Source organism: Chiloscyllium plagiosum, chromosome 23 (assembly GCF_004010195.1).
Source record: "Chiloscyllium plagiosum isolate BGI_BamShark_2017 chromosome 23, ASM401019v2, whole genome shotgun sequence".
Lineage (NCBI taxonomy): Eukaryota > Metazoa > Chordata > Chondrichthyes > Orectolobiformes > Hemiscylliidae > Chiloscyllium > Chiloscyllium plagiosum.
In genome coordinates, this window is record NC_057732.1 from 20,014,428 (window position 1) to 20,040,872 (window position 26,445).

The following is a 26,445-nucleotide window of genomic DNA, read 5'->3' on the forward strand; positions in this document are numbered from 1 at the left end:
TAGCAATATCAAGTGGCACCTGCTCAGCAATAATCTATTTATCCTGATCCTCATTACAACCTTGTGAAAACATGTCCAAAATAGCTGAATCTCAGATGTGAAATGAGAGTTACTGCACTTGCCATCAAGACTAGATTTGACAAAATATGGCATCATGGAGCTCTAGCAAACCCAGAGTCAACTAGAATTGGAGTGAATTCTCCAGTGGTTGGAGTCATACCTGGTACATGGGAAGACAATTGTGGATGTTAGAGGCGAATCATTTCAGCTCCAAGACATCTCTACAGGAGTCTTTTAAGATTCTATCCTAGACCCAGTCATCTTAGCTACTTCATCAACGACCTTCCCTCCATCATAAAAGATCAGAAGTACGGATGTTCGCCGACGATTGCATCATGTTCAGAACCTTTCGCAACTCCTCAAATACTGAAGCAATCTATGCAGCAAGATTGCAGCAAAACCTGGATAACATCCAGGCTTGGACTATCAAGTGTCAAGTAACATTTGCACCATACAAATGCTAGGCACTGACCATTTCACCATTGCTTTAACATTTAATGGCATTCCCACCACTGAATCTGCCACTATCAACATCCTTGGGATTACCATTGATCACAAACTGAACTGGACTAGCCATTTAAATACAGTAGCTGGAAGAGCAGCTCAGAGGCTAAGAATACTGCAGCGAGTAACTCACCTCTTGATTTCCCCAAACTGTCCACCATCCACTAGGTACAAGTCAAGGGTATGATGGAATGCTCCTAGCTGCCTGGATAGCTGCAGCTCCAGTGACATTCAAGAAGCTTAAAAAAAGAAGTTGCCATAGTCTTTCTAGACCATAGGGCTGCTTTCTTATTAAAGAAGTTTAACCCAAGTCACCATTCTCAGGTGACACGAGAAGTTGAGAAGCAGTATGTGCAATGTCTTGAAGATACACACAGAAATTCAAAGATTGCTAGCCAGCAACTTTCAAAACCACAACCACTACCATCTAAAAAGATAAGGAAGGCAGATACTTGGGAAGACCAACACCTTGCAAGTTCTCCTTCAAGCCACTCTGACTTGGAAATATACATTGTTCCTTCAGTATCCTGGAATTCTCCCCACATCAGCATTGAGGGTCTACTTGCAGTGGCTCAAGAAGGCAGCTCACCACCATAGGGCAACTTGGGAGGAGCAATAAACGCTGGCCCAGCCAGCAACACCCATGTACCATGAGTGAATATTTTTTAAAAAGTTATAATCACTGTGTCATCTATAGTTGAGAATCTTAAAATGGTTTTGTTCCAATATTTATTATGAGAAAATCCAGATCCAAGAGTCCAAGATAAAAAGAAAGGAGATTTACCATTCTCTCTACCTCCTGAACACCAATTCCCCGAGCCACCAAATCAGTCTTCCTCTCTCAACTTCTATGCTTCAGCATTTTCAGGATCCTCAATCCCCGAAGCTTCCTTCCAACCTACCACGATCAGCCATCCACCTGACCAGCAGTTCACAGCTTTAGTGAAATTGAGATATCTTTGTCCAAATTTCATAACAGTGAAAGAGAAACCCTTTGCTCAATGCAAAGTTGTGAAAGCATCCAATCTGAGCAACATAATGGATTCTTTGCCACTCTGCATATTGAATAAGAAGACCTCCACTGCACAAGTCATTTTTCACTTGTTTTCACACACTTACTTGTGGTCTAATGTTTGTGTTGTGAACATTGAAAGCTGTCCCTAAATGGTAAATTACAAACATCCATGATTTCAAACTACAGTTTCGACCTGCTCTAAATTTGATCTGGGAGGGTATTTGATTTTTCAGGGTGTCTGGTTGTATAGGTTTTCACTGCACAAGATTTGTTTTTTAAACACTTACCTTCCAGAGACTCTATGCCAGTAGCTTGAGCGAGAAGATTTTCATGCCTTGCAACAACCTGCAAAAACAAATAGTGTTCCAAAACGGAGACAGACCACCAAATCAAATCATCCTCCCCACCTCTATATTTGCAACACAGTCAAATTAAAATATTCAATGACCTTTAAAGATTTACCCCAATGATTTCTAATCAGACTTTTTAAATAACTGGTACCAGAGATTTTGAACATAACCAATACCAGACACCAGATTTATACCTTAAATAAAGATATAACAATTTAACAATAATACAGTAACTTCAGAGTCAAGTTAAACTACAAAGTAATGAAATTAATGTCTGTGGTTTAAACCCAATCTTGTGATTCTAGCCTTCCCCACCATCCCCCCACAGTTAAAGGATAAGTCAAAAGGGGAAATAAAAAGATGTAACAGTCTTTGAACTTTCAGTAAGTTTATAACAAGAGGTCAACTCAGGAAAAATGAAATCTGTGATAGCCAAAATCCTTCTAACTTAAATGTCGTTCAAAATCCAGATCAAACTTTGGTTATCTCTCTATGTGCTCCAGTTAACATTCAATACCTGCCATCTATTTTCGAATAATGCTTATCTGGAGTTGAAGTGTCTATAGAGGACTTTTAACAAGAATCAACCTGCAATTAAACTTCCAGGCCTGGCCCCAGACAAATGTCAGTTTGTTTGTTCTCCTCTTTTCTTTTAAAAAAAAGTGTTGCTACTGACAGTCCAAAGGTTTCAACAATCAGCTCCAAACCAAAAATAATTTTAACAAATAATACTTAGCAAGGGTTCTAATATGGTTCCACCTTCAAAAATATGAAATATCATTTCAAAAATAAAATGGTTTTAAGACAAGATAGTAAGGCTTGAATGACAAAAAAAATTCACAAGCATTCATTTTTCTTCCCACCAGAAATTTTAATCACTATTGAACTTATTTGGTTATGTTCTTAAATTTACTACTCATTTTACATTCAAGATAAAGATTAGGGAGCATAAGAAATAGGAGGAGGAGGCTATCTGACCCATCATGCCTGGTCTGCCATTCAATAACATCATGGCTGATCTTTTTATGGACACAGCTTTACTTACCCATCCTCATAACTCTTAATTCTGCCTTCAAAAATCTTTCAACAAGTTCGCCTCAACTGTTTCACTGGGCAAGGAATTCCACAGATTCACAATCCTTTGGGTGGAAAAGTTCCTCTTCAACTCAGTCTAAATCTGTTCCCTCTTATTATGAGGCTAAATCCCCCAGTTCTAGTTTCACCTACTAGTGGAAACAATGTCTTTGCTTATATCCGATCTATTCCCTTCATAATTTTACATGTTTCTATAACAGACCCTCATTCTTCTAAATTTCAATGAGTATAGTCCCAGTCTCTCCTCATAAGCCAACCCTCTCAACTCCGGAATCAATCTAGTGAACCTCCTCTACATCCCCTACAATGCCAATACACTCCTTCCCAAGTAAGGTGACTAAAACTATTCACAGTACAGTTTGGTGTGGCCTCACCAGCACCCTATAAGCTGCAGCATAACCTAACTTTAAACTCTGTCCCTCTAGCATTGAAGGACAATATTCTATTTGCTTTAATTACCCACTGCACCTGCAAACCAACATTTTGCGATATGTGCACAAGAACACCCAGGTCCTTCTGCATAGTAGCATATTGCAATTTTTCACTATTTAAATAATAACCCATTTTGCTGTTATTCTTGCTAGAATAGATTACCTCACATTTATCAACATTGTACTCCATCTACCAGAACCTTAGCCACTCACTCAACCTATCTAAATCCCTCTACAGACTTGTCAGTGTCCTCTGCACTCTGTGCTCCACCACTCATTTTAGTGTCATTTGCCAACTTTGACACACTACACTTGGTCCCCAAATCAAAATCATTATGTAAATTGTAAACAATTGTGATACCACCAGAAAAACACCCATTTACCACCATTTTATGCTTACTGTTAGTTAACGATTCTTCTGTCCATGCTAACACATTACCCAAAATGTTTTGCCTCTTAAAACACTCAGATACAGCAGTCACATAATAAGAAGATTGTTTTTTCTTACCTGTATATGAAGTTCTTTATCAAGCTGACTAATTCCTTGGGCAAGTTTTGCTAATTGTTCAACTATAACTGCTTGATGAATGGATTGCGCAGTATAGGTTTTCACATCAAAATCGTCTTTCAAGAAGTCGGTATAGCATTCTGAAAAAGGTTAAATATTGTATCAACATTTCACTAAAATAATTAAATCAAAAATAAAATGATATTACAACACAAGGGCAACAAAATTATTTGGACCAGAATACTAGTACAGATTAGCATATACAGATTGTGAACACACAGTTCTGCCCTTATTGCAGTTTGATTCTTTTGATAACTTCACATAATTTTAGTTAATATTATACACTTAATTCGATCTTTCCTACCTACAAATTGCTGCATAAACCAGAAGAGCAGAGACAAATTGTGGAAATACAATAGAATACAGACATAGACAAATAGGCTCACTGTATTCTTTGAGGAGAAAGTGAGGACTGCAGATGCTGGGGATCAGAGCTGAAAAGTGTGTGACACCATATTCTTCCCAAAGTGTTCACTTTTCTTCATTACATAAAAAAAATTATCTTTTTACAGTGTTTTTCTAATTCTTGAAGCTTTCATAGATCTAGCATGATAATGAAACAATGAGTCAAACTCCAAAATCCAACATCTGAGTTGTCATTCACTGTAGGGCAGCATGGTGGCTCAGTGGTTAGTACTGCTGCCTCAAAGCACTAGAGACCTGGGTTTGATTCGACACTTGAGCAACTATCTGTGCAGAGTTTCCATATTTTCCCTATGTCTGCATGGGTTTCCTTCGGGTGCTCCAATTTCCTCTTACAGTCCAAAGACATGCAGGTTAGGTGGATTGGCAAGACTAAATTGCCCAGCATCCAGGCTCTTTGGACCAGCCATGGGAAAGGCATGGCAACAGGTAAAAGGTAGGGGTTAGGTCTGGGTGGGCTGCTCTTAGGAGGGTCAGTGTGGACTCAATGGAATGTACAGCCTGCTCCCACACTGCAAGTATTTTATCATCAATAGATTAGTCAGTCCCATCAATTGGTGGGAGAACTTGCAGCGTTGGTTGGTACCTGGGACTTCGATGTTGTGAAAGGTAGGGGTTAGGTCTGGGTGGGCTGCTCTTAGGAGGGTCAGTGTGGACTCAATGGAATGTACAGCCTGCTCCCACACTGCAAGGATTTTATCATCAATAGATTAGTCAGTCCCATCAATTCTCCTGCTCCTTGGATGCTGCCTGACCAGCTGTTCTTTTCCGGGCTTGGATCGGCGCAACATCGAGGGCCCAAGGGCCTGTACTGCGCTGTATTCTTCTATGTTCTATGTTCTATGTTCTAATTCTCCTGCTCCTTGGATGCTGCCTGACCAGCTGTTCTTTTCCAGCACCACACTCTCGATCTGTCTGCCTCTAGTTGCAATCCAAGCTTCAATACCAATGAAATCTCCCTACCCCAACTTCACTCAAAAGTTAGTTTCCCTAACCCCAGGTCCATTAAAAAAAACACATTGGCAAACATTATTGAATTACTAAACAAAAGTCTAAAACTAAAGTAGCACATTTTAAAGTACGAGGTTCCTCCTGTTTAGAAATACAACTTTTTACAAATGTTCTACTTGGCTCTCGGAACATGGGTTTTTTAAATGTGCTCTGGGTAGAAGCAAGAAGAACTCCCATGATCCATCGCTCCAAGAGACCTTGTCAACATTGGTTAGAAATCCCAGCAATGAAACACCAAATAAAAGTAAACGTGGAAAAGTATTTGCAAACATTTCCAATGTTCATGATTAGTACTATTAACAAACGTAATGATTTAGCAGAATTCTTTTTTAAAAAAAGTGTATTTAAAATTTGTAAATGTTCCCATCCGCTTGGTGAATTGTAATAATTTCTAGGATAACTCAATCTAGAACGTCAAGTGAGTTGTAGTTATTTGAAGCATTGGCCATTTCTTATAAACAATGATATTATGGGCGTAGATTAAATGCAACACTTCTCACCAGAAATGATACTCAAAATAAAAAGTGGACATTTCCATCATACGTGGATTCCTTCGGGATCATAGCAAACTGCAATAAAGATTGATCTGATGCCATATAATTAGTTACAGTCTTCATCTGCTCTGTCCAGCAATTCGTAATGCAAGATTATACCACTTACTTCGTAAAGTATGGTCACATAAATAATGACTTCAAAACGTCGGGGCTTGACATAGAAGCAAAATGGAGTCCAAAATGGGGAAAAAAAACGGAGGCTCACACTTTGATGGGTTGGCAACTTACCAACATTCACCAGCCCCATAACAATCTGTTTTAAAAACTCAGACTGACCACCCTTACCATCCAGAAACAGCTCCTTGACCGAGTCCTGTACGGAACAACTGCCACTCCCCTCCATGTTGGCAGAGCCTGACACACGCACGCGCATACGGCCCACTAACCTGCCGCGAGCAAAGGGTTAACCGATTTTTTTTCATTTTCCCCTGTGTCAGGGAAAGGGGCGGAGACGATCGGCAGCCAATCACCGGTGGGTTTGCAGCACCAGTCGCCAATCATTGGTGCGCCGGCGGCAGCGGTAGCCAATCACTCACGGGTTTGCTGCACCGACAGCCAACCATCGGGGTTCAAGTGGGCTCGAGCCATTCACAGGGATTTCTGGGAGAATCCACAGCCAATCAGCTGTGACTGAGGCTCCAGGCTTGGAGAGAGCCGCCAGCGCGTTCCTGTGAATGCAGTGAGGGTCAGAGGTCAGATGTAAGAGGTGAGAACTGCATCTGTGGATCCAGGCCTCCAAACGTAGATTCCACTCATAAGCAGCTGATGGTTTGAATTCCCCGTCGTTCAAGTCCTTTAAGCCAGTCACAGCCCACTCGGTTGTGAATAATTTCTATGAACGTGCCAGATGAGTTTTTACGTGTCTCCTGGATCCTGGCAACGAAGATGCCTGGTCGATTTGTTCCAGCCCGGTCACGTTGTGAAGATTTGTGCACCTATGGTGCGATATTCAAAGTGAGTGGCCAGATATATTTACAGGGTTTAACAGGGTTTAACTGTCTTTCGGCAACAGTGTTTCATCATTCGTTACAAATCTTTGTTTGCTTAAACAACTCAAGGATGTTTCTGCCATTATTGTTTAGGTTGGCATTTCGATCACTTGTCAGGAAGTATGACTGTGAACTGTGTTTTACCCCAATGATCGTTGCATCTGCCTTCCTGAGATCTGGCAAGGCTAGAGATAGTGAATTCACAACAAGTTGTGGTAATGTATATCTTTGGATTGCAACTTTATTACGTATGATCAATGTTATAACAAGCTAATCAGTACTCTGGCTTTTCAAAAATAGGGTTTTCTTTCCAGTTCTAGTTTGCTGAAACTGCCTTTTGATCAAGGAGGTTAGTTATTTGATTTTCACGACTCAATATAATGTAGTATGTATCTTAAAATTATTTATAAAGGAGTCAGATATATTTACAGGGTTTAAAGTTATTTTTTCTCATTAAAATTATGCACTTAATTTAATTGTACCAAAACAATTTGTGAAACTCAGCAGATCTGGCAGAATCTGTGAAGACAAAGCAGAACATTTCCTGTCCAGTGACCTTTCAGAACCCGCTGAAAGCTTAAGAAGGGTCACTGGACCTGAACCATTAATTCTGCTTTGCCTTCACAGACGTTGCCAGACCTGTTGAGTTTCTCTGGCGAATTCTGTTTTGTTTCAGATTTCCAGCACCCACAGTTCTCTGCTCTATTTAAGTTTGATTTCACATTGTGCATGAAAATAGGACTTGAACTATAGCTGCAGATGTTTACTGAAGCTTCAACTTCACACACCATTAACTACATTTTCTAACATGCTGCAATCAATCTGCAGTACTTATAATGCAAATATCAGCTCTATTTGGGGTGTTCAGTTTATAATTTATTGCTTTAGAACACCATGTTGTCGGAGGTGCCATCTCTCCGATGAGATAGCGCAACAGTGGCTGAATTTAGTGTCACTATTTACGGAAGAGCAAGGCCATCATCTAGTATGCTGGCTGATATTTATCACTCAATTAACATGCCATCTCTGCTCACTTGTGCCATTTCAAATCTACACCCCTTTAATGTGGAGACTTGTTCTATTAGAGGAGTTTCTCTAGAAATGTTGATAATCCAACATGGTGCAACAGATTGAATCAAATTATATCTTCAAATAGTCAGCAGATGAAGAGTCCTCAATGTTTATCAGTGTTTGGAACACAATTTAACTACATTCTTAGTACTGAAGATTGCTAGTTCAGCTGCCAAATCAAAGGAGATAGAAACAACTTAAACACAACAAAAATAGTTTAAAGAAAACTCTCTAATGACATGTCACACACTTTATTTTGACAGTTGACCGTCCTCTGGTTGTGCAGTTTGCTGCCAATCGATCACAGGATCTAGCTGATGCTGCCTGTATAGTTTCTCCATTTGCAGATGGTGTTGACTTGAATTGTGGTTGTCCACAAAGGTAAGATAAATAGTGATTCTGCTTCTGTAAATGCTGCAAGTTATGTTGTTTATTAATTGTAGTAACAGAAGTTAACCATTCAGCTCAGGTCTATTTGAAATATAGAAGAAGGAGTCCAACAGGTTTATTTGGAAGTACATGATTTCAGAGCGCTGCTTCCTTGTCAGGTAGCTAGTGAAGCAGGATCATGGGACACAGAATTTATAGTAAAAGATCAAAGTGTCATATTCACGACACTATTTTCTCTCTCTCTCTCTCTCTCTCTCTCATACACACACACTCTCTTAGACACTCACACAGGCCCTCTCTCCTACACATGCGGTCTCTCAGACACACACACACACTGTTACACTCACTCGCATACCCTCTTACAGGCATATATTCTGTCACACTTGCGCACACACTCTATCAAGCGCGCGCACACAGAGACTCTTGCATTCTCTCTCTCCCTCACATGCATGTACAGACACATACATAAGTCTGTGGGGTGAATTTGCATTTGCAGATTTGTATTTGCAGATACATTCTATTTTGTTTACAAAGCACAAATCTGTAGGCAGTCAGTCCATGTGACATTTCCTACTTTGGAAATAGAACCAGTCTAACTCAAAGTTTGAACACCGACAGACTCTAACCTCACACCCTTAATGCATTGTCTGAGCTGTGATGTCACCTTTTTTTTAAATAAAACCTGAAGTTATCTCGGGAATGTGACTTGAAAGAAGTTCTGGGATTTACATATTAATGGATCAAAACCTGCAACCATTCTAAATGATTGAAGATTAACAGCAATCTAGGTTTGTTCAATACATCGCATTAGTAGGTATGACACTTTGATCTTTTACTATAAATTCTGTGACCTATGATCCTGCCCCATTAACTACCTGACAAAATAGCAGCATTCCAAAAGCTTGTACTTATAAATAAACCTGTTGCACTATAACCTGACGTTGTGATTAATCACTATAAAATAACCCTTAGAGACCAGATACTGCTTTCTCTACAAAGTCTAGACATCCTTCCCTGATGTAGTGCCCAGATCTTCTCAGTATTCTAACCAGAGCTTTGTACAGCTGAGTCATAACTTCATTATTCATCATTGTCTTGTCTTCGAATTGAAAAAGCCAATGTTCTACCAGCATATTTGTTTTAAACCAAACACACATATGTGAATTAAGAATGTAAGCAAGCCATTCAATTCTGTTCTGAATTCCACATTCCCAATTAGCTTCGATATCCATTACCTGACAAGAATCGTGTCTAACTCTGCCTTAAACCTATTCAATGACATTGCCTCTAATACCTTCTAAGGCATAGAGTTCTAAAGTTGTGTAAACCTCAGAGGGGAAAAAAAACTCCCTTCACTTTTGTCCTAAAAGACCAAACACTCATTTCAAAACAGTGACCATTTACTCTTGATTCATGGATAAGAGTAAACATCCTTTCCACATCCAATTTGTCAACACTGATCGAGGTTTTATAAACTTCAGTCCGATCATCCCTTGCTCTTCTAAACCTCAGTGAAAACAAACCCAGCTTTCCTCAAAAAGCAACACCTTCATTCTAGGTATCAATCTAGTAAACCTCCACTGAACATCACCAAAGCATTTAGATGCTTAAATTAGGAGACCAACACTGCACAAGGTATCTCATCAATGTCCTGTGTAACTTCAACATGACATCCTTACTTTTATGATCAATAAAAACAGAAAGTGCTGGAGAGAGAGAGAGAAACAAACTCAACATTTTGAGTCCAATATGACTGTTCTTCAGAACCCTTAAGAAAAATTGGTACTGCTGTTTTAGGGTTTTGTATTACCTTTTCACTTTGCTTCCTATTGTATTTAAATATTATTTCAGTTCTGTAGATTACAAACGTGTGAAATCTACTGCTTTGCTTTAATGTATGTCTATAATATGTAGGAGCAGAAGTAGGCCATTCAGTTCACTGTGTCCACTCTATTATTCAGTAAAATAATGGCTATGATAACCCGCAACTTTACTTTCCTCCCTTTTCTCCATAGCTGTTGATCCCCTAATTAATTAAAAACTGTGTATTTCAACCTTGAATATACTTAAGTGGTAGTGATAGTAAAGAATTCCAGATTCGCCACCCTCTGGGCGGAAAAGAATTCTCTTTGACTTTGTTTTAAATGGTGATTTCGTACTCTGAGATTTTGCCCTGGGGTCCGAGGTTCTCCAACAGGAGGAAACAACTTCTTTGCATCCACCCTGCAAAGCCCCTTAAGAACCTGAGACGTGTAGGAGTATGGGTGGGTTGCGCTTCGGCGGGGCGGTGTGGACTTGTTGGGCCGAAGGGCCTGTTTCCACACTAAGTAATCTAATCTAATCTAATCTAATCTAATCTAAACCTTATGTTTCGGTTATGTCTCCTCTCATTCTCCTAAATTCTAATTCATACAAGTTCACCTATTCAACCACTCCTAAGAAAATCCCTCTATACCTGGGATCCATCTAGTACGCCTTCTCTCAATCGCCTTCAATATTAGTGTATCTTTCTTAGGGTAAGGGGACCAGATCTTGTTCACAACATTCCATCTGTGGTCTGACCAGTGTCTTGTATAGTTTTAGCAAGATTATTTTTATATTTCATTACCTTTGAAATAAAGGCCAACATTCCATTTGCCTTCTATATTACCTGCTGAACCTGGATGCTAGCATGTTGAGTTTTTTTTAATTAATTCACGGGATGTGGGCAGCAGTGGTTGTAGGTCAGCATTAATTGCCCAGTGTCAAGATTACAGTTGTGCTGGAAAAGCACAGCAGGTCAGGCAGCATCCAAGGAGCAGGAAAAGCCCTTCATCAGGAACGTTTCAGGCAAAAGCCCTTCATCAGGAATTAATTGTCGAGTGGACAGTTAAATGTCAACACGTTACTGTGCATCTAGAGTCACTTGTAAGCTAGACCAGGTAAGGATGACAGCTTTATTCCCTAAGTGACACCAATGAACTAGGTGGAGATTTCTGGCAATCAACAGTAGTTTCATGGTTATCATAAGACTCTTGATTCTAGATTTACAATGAATTCAAATTGCACCATCTACCATGGCAGGATTTAGAATTAGATCCCCAGAACATTATCTGGTCTCTAGGTAAATGGTCTAATGATAATACCAGTAGACCATTGCCTAGTGCATTAGGACCCTTAAATCTCTCTGTGTGGCAACTTCTTGTCGTCTTTTCCCATTTAATAAGTATTCAACTCTTGTATTTTTCCAGCTAAAGTGAATAACCTCATATTTTCCCTCATTCTATTCCATGTACTGTTGCATTTGAGAGAAAGACAATTTATGAGACACATCTATCAACTTTTCAGCCATTTTGTATATCATTGATATTGCAGTATGTGTAACATGCATTTAAATTTTCTTACAGGTGGGCAATGGCAGAAGGATATGGTGCTTGCCTAATAAATAAACCAGAATTGGTTCAGGACATGGTGCGTCAGGTCAGGAATCAAGTAGAATATCCTAATTTTTCAGTCTCAATTAAGATAAGGTAAATACTTTAGTCATAAAAATGCAATAGAATATTGCATTTATAATTACATGATAATTTTACACAAATGTGCACATTGAACTGGGACAGCTCTTGTACGACTAGGATTAGCCAAGAGGCCTTGGAGTGCAGATTCATAGCTCATTGAGAATGGAATCGAAGATAGATAAATAGATAGGATAGTGAAGACAGTGTTTGGTATTCTTGCCTTTATTGGTCAGTGCATTGAATATAGGTGTTGGGAGCTGTTGTTGCAGCTGTACAGGACATTGGTTAGGCCACTTTTGGAATATTACATGCAATTCTAGTCTCCCTCCTACAGGAAAGATGTTGTGAAACTTGAAAGGGTTCAGAAAAGACTTGTGAGGATGTTGCCAGGATTGGAGGGTTTGAGCTTTAGGAAGAGGCTGAGTAGGCTGGGGCTATTTTCCCTAGAGCATCAGAGGCTGAGGGGTGACCTTTATAGAAGTTTATAAAATCATGAAGGGCATAGATAAGGCGAACAGAATCCAAAACTAGAGGCCATGTGTTTAAGGTGAGAGGAGAAAGAGTTAAAAGGAACCTAAGTGGCATCTTTTTAACACAGCGGGTGGTGCATGTATGGAATGAACTGCAAGAGGAAGTGGTGGAGGCTGGTACAATTACAACATTTAAAAGGCATTGAAACGGGTGTATGAATATGAAGGTTTTAGAGGGATATGGGCCAAATGCAGGCAAATGGGAATAGATTAGTTTAAGATATCTGGACGAGTTGGACTGAAGGATCTGTTTCCATGCTGTACAGCTCTATGGTTCTATGACTATGCACATGGAGCCTTATGATGCAACGGACCTTCGCACTGCAACTACCAAACATTATGGTTGACCACTCTTGCTCTTACTGTCCACCACAGACATAGTGGAGGATTAATAGATGGATAATCAACTCATTTGGCTGCATTATCGTACAGGGTCCTTGGCAATCAGGACCTGAGCTGGGATTTGAATCCAGTGCTAATGGCCTGGAGGTATAAGATCATCTTCCTTTAGCACACTTAAAAGAGTTTCAAGATATCTTTGAGCATTTTCTTTGTTATTCTTTGGAAAATTAGCCATTTGGGAGTTGACAAAACAGCACTTGGTGTGGGCAACAGTTCTCAGCCATTGAGACACCATTTAGTGTTTTGAAGTTGGATTTCTGAGGTGTTCTGCCTGAAGACTTGAGGAGCTGGCCTCTAGAGAGACACTGACGTGTTTACATGATTTTCCATTTGAATCTAGAGGATGTGGAAGAGTCTTACTAAAATTTAGCAGTAGATGACGACTACTTTTTACAAACAATGGCAATATATGTTTGACAGTGTGCAAAGCTGAACTAGCAAAGGTGATATGCATTTGGATGTCCTCGTTAATGGTGACCTTTTTAGAGAGATGCTTAGGTGTGGGCTATAGTCAGTATATTCCAGAGCCTCTTAAAATTATATGGGTAGTGGAACGTTTGACTGAGCAGGTGAGGATGATTTGTGTGTCTTGATTAGACAACATTCAAGGACAGGCAAAGTTACTTCATGCGGAATTGGTGTACAGTGCACAATAACATGTCAATTACCTGCAAATTTTATACCATATATATCTATGGAAGTCAGTTTTGACACAGAAGCAACTAAAGCTAAAGAGTTCTTCATCTCGACAATATTGAATATTGGCATCAGGAATGATTTTTGACATGAATGGTCTCTGTTAGCTAGACTGTGGGGGCTATGACATAGCCTTATTTGACCCCAATCCAGATTTTGGTGGAATCTGTTTCACCTTTCCTCTCAGGACAATTGTAGTCATTTCATCACGAAGGAGTTGCATGACTGAAGTTTTGTTTTTGAAGATCCAAATCTTTGGAACACAATCCACAGTGGTTTGCTGGATCAAATGCTTTGGCCAAGTTGTTGAATGCAATGAAGAAGTCCTGATCTTGTTTTTGACATTGTTGTTGGATTTTGTTGCCAGAGAAGTCCATGTTGGAGCTTCTGGAATGTCTAAAGCCACACGCTATCTCTGGGAGGATTGTCTCAGCCACAGGAAGTAGGGATTCGGGAATATGCATATCAGAATTTTCCCTTCTATGGACAAAAGGGAAATACCTCAATAGTTCTCACATCTTGATTTATTTCCTTTCATATAAATGATTGTTGTTACTGCATATCTGAAGTTGAGGGTGGGAGGGAAGAGGGAGACAGTTCTGTTTCCTCTCAGCCTGTAGGATGAATATATAAGTGCTGGACGTGAGGAAGAGTCTGCCAGCTTTGAAAACCAAAAATGGAATACATTAGGGTCACAAGTTTGTTGTTTTTCATCAATTTGATTACTTATTGCAACTCCCCAATCAATGATGATTCACCTATGCTTTCCACCACTGGAAACTGCAAGATAGTGTGGAGTGTCTGGTGCTATTGTGGATTCACAGTTGTTGAAACTGTTTTTCCAAGCATCGGCGGATGGTATTGTAATCCTTAAGAAGAGGAAAACCATCTTGTGAGTAATTGAGATTTTGTCAAATTGCCCTTCGTCTGTAGATGGCTTAAAAAAACCTATATATCATGATATCCTATAGTGTTGGATATCTCAGGATTTCTCTTCTCCTTTGACTTCCAGATTTGTCTTTGAGCTGTTAGAATGCTGCCTAATTTGCAACTTTTGGTTGTTCTGCCAGACAATGAAGGCTGCTCGTTTTTAATCTTGGAGGTCACATATTTCAACATCATTTTTCTCGAACAAGTGCTGGTAATGCCAATGCTCGACCTTGATGGTCTGGGCAAGGAATGTACTGTAATTAACTTTATTTGATCCCACTGGTAGATGTGTGGACGTTTTCCAGATTGGTCATGAGCTGACTTGGAATTCCTCTTTGGGCAGACTCCTTTAAGGCTGTAAAATGAATCATCTTCTTGGACTTTTAGAACTTGAGGGATAGATGTTCATCAATGATTAAATGAAACAATTGTCAAATAGGCATGAGTACCCCATATCTGACTATTACTGTTTAAATAATTGTTCTGAAATTATTTAATCTAATATCTGATTCGGTTAATTTCAGGTTTAAATTCAATAATTTGTTTTCATTGCAGAATACACAAAGATCTAGCAAGAACTGTCGATCTATGTCGAAAAGTTGAAGCAACTGGAATCTCTTGGATCACTGTTCATGGCAGAACAACAGAGGAACGACATCAACCAGTGCACTATGATACAATCAAAATTATTAAGGAAAATTTAAATATACCAGTAGTAGCAAATGGAGACATAAGGAGCCATAAAGATATTGATTATGTGCATGAGTTGACAGGAATTGATGGTAAGGAGCCCTGTGAAGAAAATATGGTAACTCCAAAATTTTTAAAGATTTAATAATTATCTCATAAGTTCTGCTTGAAGAGAACAACTTCTATTGACAGGCTATTTATAATCCTTTGTAAATAGTACAACAGTCATTTGAAAATTAATTACATTTAACTAATTTGGTGGCAATTCTAAGAAAAGTCACATTTGACTCAGAACATTAACTATGTTACTTTATCCAGCCAGATGCTGCCAGGTTCACTGAGCTTTTCCAGTGTAGAAGTAAGTGTCAGAAGTAATCCCTCTTAAATACTTGGTACTGGAACTAGTGCTTTTTATCTTTAATCTGCTCCACTGAAAAAGCAGCAGTGATAGTTGAATTTTGATGTTCTCAACCTATCTTACAGTAACTATTAGCCATTGTCTCCAAACAATTACGTTTTGTTACTTTTTTCTCAGTTTTGTTTCACTCCATCTCTCATGAAAGCATAAACTTCTTGCTTCAACATATTTCGAAAGGTACAAGTTTTCCCTAGCAGTATAACCGTCATTACATTAATACTGGGGGCAGTGTTTTCAGGCAAAGTCAATCACTTTTTCTACTAACACCCATATGTTGTACTTGCAACCAATAAGTAACATTGAATAGCAGTAAGGAATGGGAATCTTTGTTCTTCCCTCCACTTCTTGCTAAACCAGTAACTTTGTGGCAAATGTAATGTTCCTAACGCTACTCAACTGAGATTAGCTAACTGTCCTCACGGTGGGAATTGAACCAAAAGTTTCTTAGCCATGTATGACTCTACTGCTTAAAACTGAACTCACTGAGCCAAATGCAAAAGACTTTAACATGTTTTTGACAAAATTATCAATATATTCACCTTATCAAAGACTTGCTATCATCTATTTGTAAGTGAGTTCATTTATCACTTAAACATTTCTGTTCAAGCATGTTCTCTTTAAATGAAAATTCACAATGTTTTAAAAAAAAACTTTTATTTAATACTGTATAAACATAGGGCAATATAATAAGGCTTATTTTGTTACTCTGTTCCTTCATGTAATAAGTTTTACTCAGAAGGAGTGAAGGAATTGTGATATTGTTTCAAGTCAGGATGATATGCGCCTTGGAAAGGAACTTGCAGGTAGTGGTGCTGCCATGCATGTATTGCCCTTGACTTTCTAGGTGGTAAGGTTATGAAATTGGAAGGTGCTATCAAATCATCCTTGGTGTGTTTCTGCAGTGCATCATGTGCAGTAAAATCTCAAAGATAAATAGCAGGGATCTTGCCCACATATTTCGGATAGCCAGAATTTCGGCATAGCTGAGCAAGCCCTACGTTACTGAAATTGCCTACAAACATGCTCTAAAAAACATGAAACTACATTTTGCAGCAAGTGCAAAAAAAAACTTTGTTTTCAGCTTCTGACGACCTGACCTTGGATGTTAAAACATATTACAAAATGTTAACAGTTAAATCTGAAAAACTTAGTTAGTCTTTTCTGCAGATTTCAGATGAGTACAGTATAGTCTGCCATGTCATCACATGGGTAGTCAAACTTGTTTTCAGTGTTTTCATGCTGCAGTGTGAAATCCTGGAGTGTCTAGATGGCTTTTTTGGCTTCAAGCTGGGGGAATGGGCAGATGAGCAGGCAGCCATTCACAAACTCTTTGAAGATTTCAGGCAGCATTTTTAACTTTCTCTCAGATTTTGCAGGGTTTGAGCATCGTTTCACAGATGTCTCAATGTCAAATGATGGTTTGTCCATGATTCTGCACTCTCACTCAGCATAACTCCACTCCAGTTGGTTGGCATTGTCAAATAACAAGCATGCTTGAGTTCAGCTCATCCAGAGTTACCATTCTGAACCTTTTATTGGATTGCCTATTCTGCTGGCAGGAATTGCTGACAATGTTGCCATAACCAGAGTTTAAGTTTATCTTAATTTGAATCATTGCAATTTTACTGCAGATGGTACAGCTGCCAGTGTGCTGAGCTGTAGGGCCCCTCAATAAAAGAAAATATGGTGCCCAACCCCATAATATATAATTTCCCAACTTCCATAACCATTGCACTTCCCCACCTCCACTGCCGACAAGTACAATAACAAAATGGGTTCTAGAAGACCAAGAAAGTAACAGATATTTTAAATGTGTTTTGATTGTTAGTTCTAGAAAGTTAAATTATGACAACTTAGCCACAATTGTAGAATCTCAGGTCATTATGAGGTTCTGGGTTAGCTCACATTAAAGGCTTGAGTGGGAAATTGGAAAACTGACCAAGAGGAATCACTGTCCAGATCATGCAACACAATTATCAATTAACAATGTCTGTGGATCATATTATTCTTACCCTTTCGACTGAGGACACCATTGTTAATTTGTTAGTTTTTTGTTCAAAAATACGCTTGCATGCCTTTCATTTTTGTTTGCTTTTAAATTGTTTCCCTTTGTTTACTGTATTCAGGTGTAATGGCTGCACGAGGCCTTTTAGCAAATCCTGCTATGTTTGCAGGATATGAAGAAACTCCTTTGCAGTGTGTTCGAGACTGGATTGACATTGCTTTGGAACACGGAACACCATACACTTGTTTCCATCACCATTTGATGTACATGTTAGAAAGAATAACTTCGAAGCAAGAGAAGAAAATCTTTAATGCATTGTCAAGTATGTCAGCTGTTCTAGATTATCTCTCTGACAATTATGGTTTATGAGATTATAAAAAATCTTATGCAATGTCTGCTCAAAGGCACATTTTAAAAGATGTTAAAGGATTTCAAAGAAAATCAAATTGCTGTAACATCTGATAAGCAAACCTCTAGCAGGAAACAAGTTTTGATGACATTTTGACCTAAAACTTTGACTGCCCATGATAACAAAGAAGTTATTGTCTTCAAATGTGCTATTACAGGTATAGTTCAAATCACCTAGGGTTGTAAGGTGGCAGTTTGTCTTCTTAATAGTTTTAATATCAACAATCTCTTAAGTAAAATTGAGGACTTCAGTCTTTCAAGACATTTTAAAGTCAAATCCACAGATTTTTTAAATAAAATTTTGTATTTTACCATTAGTTTTAATTATGCAAAAATAAATCCAGCTCTCCTGGCTCACAGATAGGGACACTTCCACTGCACCACAAGAATCCTTTCACTGCATCTTTAATGTTGTTGATGGGTTTCTCGCTATGCAATGGCAAGTTACTAAATAAAAGGATTTTAGCTTGTTAAATGCCTTATTCATTGCTAACACGCTTTGTTAATATTCAGCTTCCCATCTTATCAAACATCCAAACAAGATTGACATCAAGAAATCTTGATGTGGAATTCTGAGCAGATGCCTGGTGACTTTGCTCATTACTTGTGCAGAGGACCTCCATTGATGGATACTGACTCCAACATTATGGGATCTGGCCACATGTACTCCATTACGCATATGACATGTGCACCTTGTGGCACAGCAGCAACTATGACTGTAATGCTGTATCCAGAACATTGTCCCCTTAGCAACAGACGCCCAGCTCAGGGACTGGAACCTGAGTCCCACTTGTGCACCACCTTATCCAACAAGACTCCAGGTCCCCTGCCCACAAATTGGCCATTAAAGATGTTGCAGGTGAAAGAGTTGGTGGATATCTGTTGAGTGGCTATTTCCAGGAATGGCACATGGTAAATGGGGTTAGAATTGCACACAAGGGATGCTATGAGTAGGATGAGTCAGTAATGAGGCAAATTTGATAAGATACAATAAGAAATCTCATGGTGACAATCTCTCCAAAAAACTCAATGCAGCTCATACTCAGCCAAAAATTGTACAATTCAGATTTTTTTTTTGTTCTTCCATTTTATGAAAAATCTTATGTATTCCTCCCTGCAACTTTCTGTGTATAGTCATAATTGATCAAGATATGGAAAGTCGATCGTAAGTTTAAAATATTGCCTAAGTATTCAGGTGTTTTAGTATTACTGTATATTTTATTTCTTTATAGCTAAGACTGTACACTTTGAAATCATTTTTATCTAAGAGTTGACCCAGCTTTTCTGATCAGCATGAACATCTGCTTCACTGATTAACTAAATATCTAAAATGGCTACCTCCATTCATGAATCAATGGAATACAAATTCATTGTGTTGAATAGGGAGAAGTCTGTACATAAAATTTGTTCCAAAGGTCTTGAACTATTTCACACCATGAATATAATGCAATGGATTAACTGCCATGTATAAGTCTGGAAAGGTCCAATTACTCCAGCAGAGCTTCACACTCAATCACATGTTATGTTGTATAAATATTTGAAAAAAAAAACATTTAGTACTCAGTCATTTAATGTAGATTGAAATGCCAGACATTTTGCAGAAGAAAATAATGAGTAAACCTTTGATGTACATTATCATTGTCAATGTCACATGCACTTCTGTGGCGCTCCAAGTGTAAGGGACTGAGGAGCAGAATACATTTTGGAGTGTTTGTATTGTGTTGGCAGGAGGTATTATTGCTGAGCTATTAATGAAGAGATTTAGGTAATATTCTAGGGACCCGGGTTCAAATCCTACCATGGAAATCTGGAATTAGAAGACTAATGATGGCCATGAAACTGTTGTCGATTGTTAGAAAAAACCCATCTGGTTCACTAATATCCTTTTAAGGATGGAAATCTGCCATCCTTACCCAGTCTGGTCTACATGTGACCAGACCCACAGCAGTGTGGTTGATTCTTAACTCCTCTAGCCAGCAACCTGGCCCACATCTTGTGAATGAGTATAAAAATTATTTTAAAAATGAATATAGTCTTTCAACTAAAGAATTTTAGAGGAAGTATTTTCTTCTACTTGTAACTTTTTTTTAATCTTTTAACCGCTGGTCAGAATTTTCATTGTGTATGATTATGTACATAGACAATCAGGTTTTTTTTGCAAATATAATGGAAAATTTGGTTGCTAGCTTTAAATGTTTGTGATTGCTTCACAGTAAGAGCTTCAGATTGTGTTCTATTTATGATTGAAACAAAATTCCAGTTAAGTACAGATGAAAATAACGGGTCCAATTTTATTCACCTATCAGCAGTATTGGAACAATAAGACAAGTTTTTGAAAACAAATTGTGCAATTTAACCTTCGTAATATCACATTTTATTATTGCAAAGAAATATTACAACCTGTGTATTGAATAGGAAGTAATGAATACCCAGTAACTCAATTTTAATTCACCTTCCCACTTTCACTCTAACCTCTCTATACCAAGTAACCTTCGATGTTCTGTGAAGCTTATTATAATCCCTAGTCACATCACATATTTCAATTGAGCACATTACGTCCTTGTTAATTGACTATGACTTCAATAATTTTAAACCATAGCACAGCTTATTTTTGATTAGATAACAGGTACCATTTACAGCTCTTATTGATCTGCCTTTGGTTCCTTCAATTGTTCCATTACCATTTCTTTACTGTGCATCATTATTCCATTTGTCTTTTAATCATTCGTGCCTTCCACCTATCAAAGACCATTCCTTCTGTTTTTTTTACCTTCCTTACTCCCCACTTTCTTTCCCTGAACTCTGTACTTAATTAAAACCTATTACATTTCTAACTTTGCCAGGTTTCTTGGAAATTCAAAGACCTGAAACATTGAGCACTGTTGATGATTAAAACATTGATTCCACCTATAGATGCTGTCTCATCTGAGCACTTCTGGCATTTCGTGTTTTTTTTTATACATCAGATTTCAGCATCAGCGGTACTTGCTGTTGTTTTACCCAATATGAGGTCATTGGGGCACGATGGAGAGGACTTTGCTCTGAATCTGATTATTATTAGTCATCCATTGCATAATTTAATAAAACACCATTTCAGTCAACTTCATATGAATACTTTTTTTTAGGATGATGCACCTCTGTACTTTACTGAAGTAGAAGAGTGAAATAATTTGTAATTGTTTTGCTACACATTTTGTATATTAACTTTGTTCATTATGTTTTATGAAATTGTGATATTTTTCTACTTTCCTAGCCTTTTCCCAAGGTTCAGAATAACGTAAAGAAAAGAAATCCATGTCTTCGGAACTAAGTGATGTCATAAATTAGATACTACCTTTTCAAATCTAGCTTGTAATCCAAACTAACAAGATAATACTTCCTCTGTCAGCTGGCTGTAGAAATTAAAATAGATCAATTTCACCGGTCTAAATCCAGTTTCTAATGGGAATGAGCAATGTATTACTGTCACTGTTTCCAGTTGTGCAAAGGATGGTTGGTGTGGAAAATGGGGGAAAAAATACCACACTGGTACAATGGAGTGTGGGTTCTTCTGAGGTCATTGGAGCACGATGGAGAGGACTTTGCTCAGTATCTGATTGTTATGCTTAACTTGTTGGTACATAATAGGAGAAAGTGATCTCCAGCAGATGCTGGAGATCAGAGTCAGAAAGTGTGGCTCTGGAAAAGCACAGGAGGTCAGGCAGCATCTGAGAAGTAGGAAAATCGACATTTCGGGCATAAGCCCTTCATCAGGAATTACTGGTACACAATGCTGATACTGATCGCTTGAATTGGTGGATGTTCCATTCCCCAGCATTCACATGCACAAAAACATCCTTTTGAATATTTGAAGAGTCACCAGAGTTGCATCCTTAACCCTGCTTTCATTCCACAGATGCTGCCAGAACTGCTGAGTTTCTCCAGCAATTTGTTTTTGTCTCCAGTATCTGCAGTTGTTTTTTTTAAATATTACTGTTCTTGACTAAGCATTGATATTCCAAAGAAGATATTGACATTGATCTCAATGAAGAACGAACTACATTTTATAAAAAGGTCGACTGTGTACAGGTTGATTTATATATCCAAACCTGAAATTGTTGTTATCTATTATTAATGATTCCTTAGAATAACTGGGCACTTGTTCTAGTGGTAAATACCACTGCTTACACAATTGTACAAAATAGGAGATTGGCTGTGATAGTTGGGTAATTATTCAAGTGAACTATAAATACAGATCCAAAAGAACCATGTAGTTAACCTACTGTATGTTATAATGTGAAAATTATTGTGCTTTAAGCTGCCACAATTCAGAAGTTTATATTACCTGTAAAAAGTTTGAAGCTATCTGTCTCAATTACAATTTTGTGGATACTTTATATATTGTAACTTGTCATAAATTATTGCAATAATTATATATTTCATCATTTGGAATAAAATTTTAATACAAATGTTCATTTTGTTAGAGTTCAGTTTGTGTAACAAACATTAATTAACACTCTTGACTTTCTTCTGTTGATAGCATTTCACTTCAATATTACAAGAGCTGAATTCCAGAGGTGAGGTGAGAGTAACTATCCTTGAAAGCAAGGTGGCATTTAACCCAGGGTGAATTAAGGAATCCTAGAAATATTGAAGTTGAGGGAAATAAAGTAAATACCCTCATTGTCTGGAGTAATACTTTGCCCAGAGAAAGATGACAGTAGTTGTTGGATACCAATGAACACACCATTATTTTCCTCAGAAATCCCTCAGAGCAGTCATAAGCCCAAACATCTTTAAACGTTAGATATGTAGAATGTGAAAGCTGACCATTTGGCCCACCGAAGAGCAACCTACCCCTTCAGCCTATCTCCGTAACCCTGCATTTTACCAAGGCTAATCCCCCAAGCCGACATGTCGATGGACACTCTGGGCAGTTCAGCAGAGCTGATCCATCTAACCTGTACATGGAGTAATACAGATAGATAACACAGAAACAGACCCTTCGGTCTAACTCGTCCATACCAACCAGATATCCTAAATAAAACTAGTTCCATTTGCCAGCATTTGCCCAAATCATTATAAACCCTTCCTATTCATACACTCATCCAGATACCTTTTAAATGCTGTAACTGTACTGGCCTCCACCATTTCCTCTGGCAGCTCATTCCAGACACACATCATCCTCTGCGTGAAAAAGTTGCCCCTTAGGTCCCTTTTTATATGTTTCTCCTCTCACCCTAAACTTGGAGTTCTGGACTCCACCATTCTGGGGAAAATACCTTGTCAATTACCGTATCCAAGCCATTTATGATTTTATAAACCTCTATAAGGTCACGCCTCAGCCTCCAATGCTCCAGAGAAAATAGCCCCAGTTAATTCAGCCTCACTCCATAGCTCAAACCCTTCAAACATTCTTGTAAATGTTTTCTGAACTCTTTCAAGTTTCACAACATTGTTCCTATAACAAGAAGACCAAAATTGCTCACATTATTCCAATCATGGCCTAACCAATGTCCTGTATAGCCACAACATAACCTCCCAACTCCTATACTCAATGCACTGACCAATAAAGACAAACATACCAAATGTTTTCTTCACAATTCTATCTACCTGACACTCCACTTTTGAAGAACTAAGAATCTGCACTCCAAGGTTTCTTTGTTCAGTAACAATCCCCAGGACCCTATAATTAAGTGTCCTGAGTCCTGCCTTGATTTGCCTTTCCAAAAGGCAGCACCTCACATTTACCTAAAACTCCATCTGCCACTCCTCAGCCCATTGGCCTATCTGACCAAGATCCCATTGTACTCTTGAGGTGACCTTCTTCGCTGTCCACTACACGTACAATTTTGGTGTCATCTGCAACTTACTAACCATATCTACATTCACATCCAAATCATTTCCATAAGTGATAAGCACTGGACCCAGCACCGATCCTAGCTGGTCACAGGCTTCCAACCTGAAAAGCATTCCTCCACTACCTGTATTCTACCTTTGAGCCAGTTCTGTATCTAAATAGCTAGTTCTCCCTCCATTCCGTGTGATCTAACTTTGCAAACCAGTCTACCATGAGGAACATTGTCGAATGCCTTACTGAAGTCCATTTAGATCATGTCCAGCCTCGTTGTTACTTACTCAAAATACTCCATCAAGTTCATGAGACACTATTTCCCTTGCACCAAGCCATGTTATTTCCCTTGCACCAAGCCATGTTGACTGTACTTAATCAGTCCTTGCCTTTCCAAATACATATAAATCCTGTCTGTCAGGATTCTCCCCAACAACTTGCCCTCCACAGATGTCAGGCTCACCAGTCTGAAAGTTCCCTGGCTCTTCCTTACCACCTTTCTTAAATAGTGACACCACGTTAGCCAACCTCCAGTCTTCCAGCACCTCGCCTGTGACTATCAATGAGACAAATATATCCTTTGATCCTCTTGCCAATCAAGAACTTATCTATCTCTGTTTTAAATATACTCAATGAGCTGGCCTCCACAGTCTTCTATGGCAACTGGCCTAATAATCTCTTCCCTAGCTTCCACAGAGTTCTAGGTTACACCTGATCAGGTCCCGGGGATTTATCCACCTTTATGCGTTTGAAGGCATCCAACACATCCTCCTTTGTAATATGGACATTTTTCAAGACGTCGTTATTTATTTCCGAACATTCTCTATCTTCCACTTTCTTCTCCACAGAACCAACTGATGCAAAATACTTGTTTAGTATCTCCCACAGTGCTACACATTTTTTGGATTGTGTGAGTAACCCACGCAGACAGAGGGCGAATGTGTAATCTCCACGAGGACAGTCACCAGAGGGTGGAATTGAACCCAGTTCCCTGGCACCAGTACTTAACCACTGTGCCACTCATGCTTTATAAACTACCATTACTGAATTCCTCATGCCCAGCCAACCAATATGCTTCATGTTATCACTGACCAGAAACTTAATAGAATAACTTAAAGTCAAAGGCTATGTATTCTGTGGAAAGTAAATCCAGCTGTTGACTTTTAAATGGTAGAAGACTTTCGCAAAGGTAAAGTCCACAGTGTGGTGAAATCATTTATATTTGCCTGGGTGAGGGCAGCTATCACATGTTTCGAGGAGCTTGACAACAACCAGGCAAATGTAACCCTTGATTGTATCACCTACAAAATGTACTGCAGCAACTCAGTCAAGTTTTCTCGATAGTTCTTACAAGCATGTAGTCTCCGCCATCCAGAAGAACAGGGGCATGGGAACACAGCCACCTGCGGGAGTTGGATGTGGTGATGAGGCAAGGATCAGGCTGTAATGACATGACTAATTACTATGTACAGAACAGCAGAAGTAAGCTAGAAGGATGTTGCACATAGTTGTGTGTTACTGAACGTTGTAGTCTGAGCCATTAAACCTATATGGGAATTTCACGTAAAGTACCAATACGACAAAAAAATTGATGCTCTATACCCAACAACACTATGGGTGGACGTATACCAGATGGACTGCAGTTTTTTTCAATTCACCTGGGAATTTGAACATTTCAGGTTGGGTCAGAATGTATTGCCTGTCCCTGAGCTGCCTCCTTGAACTGCTGCAATTCATATACTGTACGTAGGCCCACATTGATGGTAAGGAGGAAACTCCAGCATTTTGACCCAAAAGGAAGGAACAATTAGAACTGAAATGAGAAGGAATTTCTTCAGCCAGCGGGTTCTCAATCTGTGGAACTCAATGCTGCAGAAGCCTTGGAAGCCATGTCAATGAGCGAATTTAAGACAGATAGTTTCTTGATTAGTAAGGGGATCAAAGGTTATGAGGAAAAGGCACGAGAATGGGTTGAGAAACCTATCAGCCATAATTGCATGGTGGTGCAGACTCAATGGGCCAAATGGCATCATTCTGCTCCTATACCTTATAGTCTTATGGTCAAATTGGGCATGGGTGAGCAGGTTATTGCTAAGCAGATGCTGCTTGATAGCACTTTTGATGACACTTTCCATCACTTTACAAATGAACAAGACTAGTGGGTTGCTAAGTGGCTGGGTTGGATTTATTCTCCTTTTAGGAGAAAGTGAGGTCTGCAGATGCTGGAGATCAAAGTTGAAACTTTATTGCTGGAACAGCACAGCAGGTCAGGCAGCATCCAGGGAACAGGAGATTCGACGTTTCGGGCACAGGCCCTTCTTCAGGAATGAGCAGAGAGTGTTCAGCAGGAGAAGATAAAAGGTAGGGAGGAGGGACTTGGAGGAGGGGAGTTGGCAGAGGAGATGACCTGGGGTGTGCAGTGAGAGAGGGACTCACTGAAATCTTTGTAGAGAGAGGCAGAGAGCTTCTTCAAGGAAGGCATCCTTGTAAGAGGATTCGCAGTAGGTTGAAATCTTCGAGGAGAAAGTGAGATCTGCAGATGCTGGAGATCAAAGTTGAAACTTTATTGCTGGAAAAG

General features: G+C 39.0%; 2 protein-coding genes across 3 annotated transcripts in view; one reads left to right on the forward strand and one right to left on the reverse strand.

Moving 5' to 3' along the window:
- The window catches only part of cog5 (component of oligomeric golgi complex 5), a 129,943-nt gene extending 123,551 nt beyond the window's left edge, over positions 1–6,392 (reverse strand). Inside the window, exons 1-3 of the mRNA XM_043713659.1 lie at positions 6,297–6,392; positions 3,964–4,103; positions 1,867–1,924 (exon numbers count right to left, since the gene is read on the reverse strand). Of these exons, the coding sequence (XP_043569594.1) occupies positions 1,867–1,924; positions 3,964–4,103; positions 6,297–6,384 (286 nt within the window). The 5' untranslated portion in view covers positions 6,385–6,392. The remainder of the gene's footprint in view (positions 1–1,866; positions 1,925–3,963; positions 4,104–6,296) is intronic.
- An 82-nt stretch (positions 6,393–6,474) lies between these two features.
- Positions 6,475–26,445, forward strand: part of dus4l (dihydrouridine synthase 4-like (S. cerevisiae)) — a 76,602-nt gene continuing 56,631 nt past the window's right edge. Inside the window, exons 1-6 of one of the 2 annotated variants that reach the window (XM_043713671.1) lie at positions 6,475–6,965; positions 7,094–7,215; positions 8,335–8,452; positions 11,848–11,970; positions 15,072–15,298; positions 17,751–19,886. In XM_043713671.1, coding sequence (XP_043569606.1) covers positions 6,859–6,965; positions 7,094–7,215; positions 8,335–8,452; positions 11,848–11,970; positions 15,072–15,298; positions 17,751–17,998 — 945 coding nt within the window. In that variant the 5' untranslated portion in view covers positions 6,475–6,858 and the 3' untranslated portion in view covers positions 17,999–19,886. Of the gene's footprint in view, positions 6,966–7,093; positions 7,216–8,334; positions 8,453–11,847; positions 11,971–15,071; positions 15,306–17,750; positions 19,887–26,445 lie in introns of those variants that run through there. The other variant, XM_043713672.1, reaches the window with a different exon arrangement.